This window comes from Oncorhynchus clarkii, chromosome 20, assembly GCF_045791955.1.
Source record: "Oncorhynchus clarkii lewisi isolate Uvic-CL-2024 chromosome 20, UVic_Ocla_1.0, whole genome shotgun sequence".
NCBI lineage: Eukaryota > Metazoa > Chordata > Actinopteri > Salmoniformes > Salmonidae > Oncorhynchus > Oncorhynchus clarkii.
Genome location: NC_092166.1, coordinates 57281077 through 57289570, shown reverse-complemented (window position 1 = coordinate 57289570; position 8494 = coordinate 57281077). Strand labels below are relative to the sequence as shown.

At 47.0% G+C, this 8494-nt stretch overlaps 1 protein-coding gene across 1 annotated transcript; it reads right to left on the bottom strand.

Moving 5' to 3' along the window:
* Nucleotides 1-6983: 6983 nt before the first annotated feature.
* Nucleotides 6984-8220, bottom strand: LOC139375600 (cholesterol 25-hydroxylase-like protein). The gene has a single exon (XM_071117388.1). It carries the CDS (start codon nt 8199-8201, stop codon nt 7443-7445), a length of 759 nt encoding a protein of 252 aa, XP_070973489.1. The 5' UTR covers nt 8202-8220; the 3' UTR covers nt 6984-7442.
* Between the last annotated feature and the right edge of the window lie 274 nt (nt 8221-8494).

The following is an 8494-nucleotide window of genomic DNA, read 5'->3' as shown; positions in this document are numbered from 1 at the left end:
GGTTTCATCTGACCAGAGCACCTTCTTCCACATGTTTGGTGTGTCTCCCAGGTGGCTTGTGGCAAACTTTAAACAACACTTTTTATGGATATCTTTAAGAAATGGCTTTCTTCTTGCCACTCTTCCATAAAGGCCAGATTTGTGCAATATACGACTGATTGTTGTCCTATGGACAGAGTCTCCCACCTCAGCTGTAGATCTCTGCAGTTCATCCAGAGTGATCATGGGCCTCTTGGCTGCATCTCTGATCAGTCTTTGTCACGCCCTGACCATAGTTTACTTTGTATTTTCTATGTTTTGATTGGTCAGGGTGTGATCTGAGTGGGTATTCTATGTTTCATGTCTTGTTTGTCTATTTCTATGTTCAGCCTGATATGGTTCTCAGTCAGAGGCAGGTGTTCGTCATTGTCTCTGATTGGGAACCATATTTAGGTAGCCTGGGTTTCACTGTGTGTTTGTGGGTGATTGTTCCTGTCTATGTGTTTTTCACCAGATAGGCTGTTTAGGTTTTCGTTACGTTTTGTTTTGTAGTATTGTATTGGAGATTCGTGTTTCGTATTATTAATAAACATGGATCGTAAACCACACGCTGCATTTTGGTCCGACTCTCCTTCGTATGAAGACGAAACTCGTTACAGAATCACCCACCACCAACGGACCAAGCAGCGTGTCAACAGGCAGGAGCAGCGCGAGGAGAAGCGCAATAAGGATTTCTGGACATGGGAGGAAATCCTCGACGGGAGAGGACCCTGGGCTAAACCAGGGGAGTGTAGCCGCACTAAGGTGCAGCGGGAGAAGAAACAACAGGAACAGCCCAAGGAGGAGTACAGTATGGAGTATACTACTTGGGAGGAGATCGACAGGTGGGCGGCCGACCCAGGGAGAGTGCCGGAGCCCGCCTGGGATTCGCTGGAGCAGTGCGAGGAGGGTTACCGTAGAATGGAGGCGGTGAAAGCAGAGAGGCGCTGGTATGAGAAGGCAGCACGGCGACGCGGATGGAAGCCTGAGAGGCAGCCCCAAAAATTTCTTGGGGGGGGGCTAACAGGGAGTATGGCTATGCCAGGTAGGAGACCTGAGCAGACTCCCTGTGCTTACCGGGGGGCTAGAGAGACCGGACAGGCACCGTGTTATGCAGTGGTGCGCACGGTGTCTCCAGTGCGGGTGCATAGCCCGGTGCGGTATATTCCAGCTCCGTGTGTCTGCCGGGCTAGATTGAGCGTCGAGCCTAATGCCATGAAGCCGGCTCTACGCAGCTGGTCCCCAGTGCGTCTCCTTGGGCCGGTTTACATGGCACCAGCCTTGCGCTCGGTGTCTCCGGTTCGCCTGCATAGTCCAGTGCGGGCTATTCCACCTCGCCGCACTGGCAGGGCGACCGTGAGCATTCAACCAGGTAAGGTTGGGCAGGCTCGGTGCTCAAGAGCTCCAGTGCGCCTGCACGGTCCGGTTTTTCCAGTACCACCTCCACACCCCAGCCCTCCGGTAGCAGCTCCCCGCACCAGGCTTCCTGTGCGTGTCCTCGGCCCAGTACCACCAGTGCCAGCACCACGCATCAGGCCTACAGTGCGCCTCGCCTGTCCAGCGCTGTCGGAGCCTTCCTCCTCTCCAGCGCTGCCGGAGTCTCCCGCCTGTTCAGAGCTGCCAGTTAGCATAGAGCTGCCAGTTAGCTTAGAGCTGCCAGTTAGCAAGGAGCTGCCAGTTAGCAAGGAGCTGCCAGTCTGCATGGAGCTGCCAGTCTGCATGGAGCTGCCAGTCTGCATGGAGCTGCCAGTCTGCATAGAGCTGCCAGTCTGCATGGAGCTGCCAGTCTGCAAGGAGCCGCCAGAGCTGCCTGTCTGCAGGATGCCGCCAAAGCTGCCAGTCTGCAAGGAGCCGCCAGAGCTGCCAGTCTGCAAGGAGCCGCCAGAGCTGCCAGTCTGCATGGAGCAGCCAGGGCCGCCAGTCAGCATGGAGCAGCCAGGGCCGCCAGTCAGCATGGAGCAGCCAGGGCCGCCAGTCAGCATGGAGCAGCCAGGGCCGCCAGTCAGCATGGAGCAGCCAGTCAGCATGGAGCAGCCAGTCAGCATGGAGCAGCCAGTCAGCATGGAGCAGCCAGAGCTGCCAGTCAGCATGGAGCAGCCAGAGCTACCAGTCATCATGGAGCAGCCAGTCAGCATGGAGCAGCCAGAGCTGCCAGTCGACCAGACTCTTCCAGAGCTGCCAGTCGACCAGACTCTTCCAGAGCTGCCAGTCGACCAGACTCTTCCAGAGCTGCCAGTCGACCAGACTCTCCCAGAGCTGCCAGTCGTCCAGATTCTCCCAGATCCGCCAGTCGTCCAGATTCTCCCAGATCCGCCAGTCGTCCAGATTCTCCCAGATCCGCCAGTCGACCAGATTCTCCCAGATCCGCCAGTCGACCTGATTCTCCCAGATCCGCCAGTCGACCAGATTCTCCCAGATCCGCCAGTCGACCAGATTCTCCCAGATCCGCCAGTCGACCAGATTCTCCCAGATCCGCCAGTCGACCAGATTCTCCCAGATCCGCCAGTCGACCAGAATCTCCCAGATCTGCTAGTCGACCAGGATCTGCTGAAACCGCCAGCCAGCCAGGTTCTGGTAGTTTCTACTACCTGCCTGGGCTTCCTCTCAGTGCTGAGCTTCTTCTCAGTGCTGAGCTTCCTCTCAGTGCTGAGCTACCTATCTGTCCCGAGTTACCTCTGTCCCGAGCTGTCCCTCTGTCCCATGTTATCATTGTGGTGGGTAACCTAATTTAGGGACGTTTAGGAGGGGGATTAAAACTGTCATGGAGTGGGGTCCACGTCCAGCGCCAGAGCCGCCACCGCGGACAGATGCCCACCCAGACCCTCCCCTATAGGTTCAGGTTTTGCGGCCGGAGTCCGCACCTTGGGGGGGGGGTACTGTCACGCCCTGACCATAGTTTACTTTGTATTTTCTATGTTTTGATTGGTCAGGGTGTGATCTGAGTGGGTATTCTATGTTTCATGTCTTGTTTGTCTATTTCTATGTTCAGCCTGATATGGTTCTCAGTCAGAGGCAGGTGTTCGTCATTGTCTCTGATTGGGAACCATATTTAGGTAGCCTGGGTTTCACTGTGTGTTTGTGGGTGATTGTTCCTGTCTATGTGTTTTTCACCAGATAGGCTGTTTAGGTTTTCGTTACGTTTTGTTTTGTAGTATTGTATTGGAGATTCGTGTTTCGTATTATTAATAAACATGGATCGTAAACCACATGCTGCATTTTGGTCCGACTCTCCTTCGTATGAAGACGAAACTCGTTACAGTCTTCTCCTTGTATGAGCTGAAGGTTTAGAGGGACGGCCAGGTCTTGGTAGATTTGCAGTGGTCTGATACTCCTTCCATTTCAATATTATCGCTTGCACAGTGCTCCTTGGGATGTTTAAAGCTTGGGAAATCTTTTTGTATCCAAATCCGGCTTTAACCTTCTTCACAACAGTATCTCGGACCTGCCTGGTGTGTTCCTTGTTCTTCATGATGCTCTCTGCGCATTTAACGGACCTCTGAGACTATCACAGTGCAGGTGCATTTATACGGAGACTTGATTACACACAGGTGGATTGTATTTATCATCATTAGTCATTTAGGTCAACATTGGATCATTCAGAGATCCTCACTGAACTTCTGGAGAGAGTTTGCTGCACTGAAAGTAAAGGGGCTGAATAATTTTGCACGCCCAATTTTTCAGTTTTTGATTTGTTAAAGTTTGAAATATCCAATAAATGTTGTTCCACTTTATGATTGTGTCCCACTTGTTGTTGATTCTTCACAAAAAAAATACAGTTTTATATCTTTATGTTTGAAGCCTGAAATGTGGCAAAAGGTCGCAAAGTTCAAGGGGGCCGAATACTTTCGCAAGGCACTGTATGTATACATTACAAATGCAAAAATATTGAATTCCAATTCAATATCCTACTACAAATTCAAAATTATGGAATTTGAATACAATTTCTCTTGGCACTGAAATCGCTCAATAGCTAGCTCATTCCCAGCTCTGTCTGTAAGAAAGTGTTTTCACTAGTTAGCATTCACGTCTGTAGTTGTCTGTGTTTTCAAACCAGCATGGCTATAATGCATTGTGCACTATAGTCTTATAAGTCAAGTCATTACAGTTCATAATCTATAAAATATAATACAGAATTTTATGAGTGCTTGGGACTTATTATGGATGCTTATAGTCAGTGTTATAACACATTATAAAGGATGTTATAAAGTGTTATGCAAATGTACTTCGTAGAATGTGCTACCGAGTGGTCAAGCTTCAGTTCTTTCAAGATAAATCATCAATAAAGCAAACTAGTTTCTCTGCTGTTGTTGATCAGATGGATCATAATGCATACATCAACATGCTTCTAAAAACCTTACCCAACAATTAAAAAATCCTAACATCAAGGTTTCACTGTATTGCATCATGTTATCATAGGAAAGAAGAGGACGAGGAGGGGTGGGTTGCACATAAATTAATGTTTTGCTAGGAGCAAACAACGTGGTGAGAGCTGATGGAGGTCTGACCCACTGACAGAGAAACTTTACCACTTTTACAACAGAGCTGTGGCCCGCTGATGACTCAACCTGGGTAGCAGAATTACAGTGAGAGCTGAGAACTAGGCATAGTGACTATGCAAATAGTAGGGTAGGTGGTGCTGTTGATTGCTTTCTGTTTGCCTTCTACTCATTTGTCAGCTGCCCCATCGAGAGCATACTGACAGGTTTCATCACTGCCTGGTATGGCAACTGCAAGGCCTCCAACTGCAAGGCACTACAGAAGGTAGTGTGGTACATCACGGGGGCCAAGTACATCACTGGGGCCAAGCTTCCTGCCATCTAGGACCTCTATACCATGCGGTGTCAGAGGAAGGCCCTAAAAATTATCAAAGACTCCAGCCACCCTAGTCATAGACTGTTCTGCTACCGCACGGCAAGAGGTGCCTGGAGCACCAAGTCTAGGTTCAAGAGGCTTCTAAACAGTTTCTACCCCCAAGGGATAAGACTCCTGAACACCTAATCAAATGGCTACCCAGACGATTTGTATTTTACCCCCACCCCTTTACACCGCTGCTACTCTCTGTTGTTACCATCTATGCATAGTCACTTTAACAACTCTACCTACATGTACATTTTACCTCAACTAACCCGGTGCCCCCGCACATTGACTCTTTACCAGTACCCCCCTGTACATAGTCTCACTATTGTTATTTTACTGCTGCTCTTCAAATTACTTGTTGCTTTTATTTCTTATTCTAATCTGTATTTGTTTTTAAACTGCATTGGCGGTAAAGGGCTCGTAAGTAAGCATTTCACTGCTGTATTCGGCACGTGTGACTTATAACATTTGATTTGATTTGAAACAGAAACCTCTCATTCCTGATGTTGAGTGGTCGACTGCCTTGGTATTTCGAGTGAATAGCTGGATAGTAGACCATGACTCATATATGACCTACCAAGCCCTACACTTGATAAGCATCTGTTCACACTTGTCTTGACTAGTCTTTTGGGTTTTGGAGTTAGGCTACAAATTGTGATCCTCCCATTGCTGGAAATACTTTCCAAGCTTATCCCACACACAATGGTTGATTTCACTGTAAGGTGAAATACCTGTTGTATTTGGCACATGTGACAAATAAAATTTGATTTGATTTGTAAGATTTATCTCAGCCTGAGAACTCACCATCATAGCAAAAACCTAAACACCATCATTCTCACATATTATCCAATAGCATACTTCTAGTTGTCTTTAAAAGTGAACCACGAATAGCAAACACGAAAGAATATAAAATTCTAAATCTGTGTGATATTGCTTCAAACAGTGCTTCTCCATTTTGTGGGATCCTCTGTGATTCACTGACTTGCCTAGTTAAATAAAAGGTTAAATGATAAAAAAAAACAATGCCAGTGCCTCTTCTGACCTCGAACCCATTGTTGACCACAACCCATTGACCAGTGGCAACACACCAGTGGGCCGCAAACCACAATCTGGAAAATACTGCTTGAAACGCTATCATAACATTCACAAAGAATCCTACATGTTCACAAAGATATAATCAGAAAACGTCATACAGTGTATTGCATAGGCCAGGAAATGAGTGTCTGATGGCTCTGTTTTGTCTGCAGAATTGTATTGTTTCTTCTCCTGTTCGGGAATTCTCCAATTACTTCTGGGAAATTCTCAATTGTCAATCTCAGGAAGATGTCCTTTTCCCTTTTTAGATGAGGCTTTGGCGACTTCATATTTCGTTTGGAAGTGTGGATGGGGGCAAGGTTGATTACTGCACTTTTAAAAATAGTGGACTTCATTCTGTACTTCCCCTCGCGGGGAGGTCAGGAAATGTCTGCATCCTGTCACCAGGGTATTCTGGCACAACTTTCACCTAATTCCAGTAACATTGGAAAGGGCCTAATTAACATGGATACTATTGTCCATCTATCGTAAGAAAGAAAGAAAACTGTTTGTTAGAAACTCATAAAATTAGTACATGCTAATGTAGAAAACCTTTGTTCATGTTCAGGTCACATGGTCCAGAAAAAACTCCTCGATCTTGCAATGAGCAATGACCTCTTTTGATCACAAGGTCACGATTAACAAAATAACACATTTGGGATGCAGCAAGACTTTGGTGAGAAGAATCCTTCCACTTAGACCACATGATTCATGTGGTCATCTGCCTCTTAAAAGTGTCTCGAGCCCTAATGGACCACTCGTAGAAACGTGTATCAATATAAATGTCTTTTGGCGCACGGTGGCACACTCATGGGTTTCAAATGACTGCATACAAATGATGTTTACGTATGTATGCGTCATAGAAAACCATCAGGGTTGTGCTGCATGCAGCGTTGCTGTATCTGAAAACTGGCATCTCCATCAATCAAAAACATCGTAGAAAACAAATAGGCTTACGTACGGAAACATTTTGATGAATGAAAGCGAGCCACACAGATATTTTGGTAATACGTTTTATTGCCCCTTGCTTTGTAACTAAAATGTTGGGAGTCATCCCTTGTTAATACTGCATACAGCTTGAAACAGCTGAACATTTTGTTCAGTGATGCTCACCCAGTAGCACTGGGAAGTCAACACAAACATGCACAATAGTCTTCAGTCATTCAATCTCAGTCAAATTCATTCTGATAGTTCTGACTAAACTGGTTAATTTAACCAGGTTTTAAATTTAACCTGAAAATGTTTGTACATTGTAGAGTCCATTGCAGGAATCTTTCATATACAACTGTCATAGAAAATCTGCAGTCAGGCTACGCCATAATAAACAACACACTTAATAAAAAATCATTTGATTAAATACAGCTTTATCTTTACTATGGTAAATAACATCGACACATAATAAAATATATCACAAAGTGATGTTCTCTGCATCCCATCCTTTTAACATAAAAGATATTCAAGATGTCCAATTGCACTTTCTTCTGTGCAGAAATTCAGTCTGAATGCTTGTGCAATGTCCCAAAAACCCTGTCCCAGTGTGTGAAGTACGGAGCATAGTTGGACTTGAACTTCAGATGGTGCAGGTCGTGGTGCGGAGCTCCACCGTAGAGCCCAAAGGGCACCAGTCTATGTGTGGACCAGGGCAGGTCATAGCCAGAGTGGTCCTCCACAGAAAGCCAGATATTCAGAACATAGAAGAGCATCTCTGTCAGGGGGTGGCAGCCCAGCAGCAGAGGGTTGACCCCAGCGAAGAATCCCAGAGACAGGGTTTCCCAGGCCCCAGAGTACTCAGTGGTCAGGGCGAAGGTGGATGTGTGCTTGTGGTGCACCTTGTGGAACGTCCGGTAGAGCCAGGGCACCTTATGGTGCAACAGATGCCAGATGAAGTATTGGAAGTCGAACAGCAGGAGGCAGGCGACCACGTCCCAGATGAGACGCAGCGTTCCGGGGGCCTCGGGCATGAAGGTGGCTGGTCTCCAGAACCAGTGCAGCACAGTGAGAGGGAAGAGGAACACTACATGGTTGTAGAGGGAGTGAGCCAGGCAGCTCCACATCATGGTCCAGGAGACGTGGCTCTTCTGCTGGATCTTAAAGGTCCTGATCCAGGCCAGCCTGGGGGAGAGGAGGTCCAGCACCACGAAGGGCAGGCAGAAGGTGAGGTAGACGCTGAGGGAGAAAAGCACAGGGAAGAAAGGTGATCTGAGCCAGGTATTATATCCCAGGATGAAGTCCCATAGGCTCTGTGGAAGCATTGTGTTCAGTCTTGTTGTGTGTGAGCTTGACGGGCGTGTTTAAACAACCTCCTGCAAAAGCTCTCCCCTTTTATGAGTTCTCTGTGTAAAGTATCCGCCCACAGATGTCCTTATATAGACTTACTAAACTTCCAGGGGACTTCTTACAGTGCCTTCAGAAAGTATTCATACCCCTTGACTTATTCCACACTTAGCTCAGTTATCTGATTCAGAGTATGATTGTTCTGTGTGCCTGTATTGAAAATCTCAATACAATCATTAAATAAATACATTCATAACCAGAAATGAGTGTT

Coding starts and splice junctions, on each gene's coding strand:
- LOC139375600 (XM_071117388.1), bottom strand. CDS start 8,201: ATGCTTCCACAGAGCCTATGGGACTTCATCCTGGGATATAATACCTGG.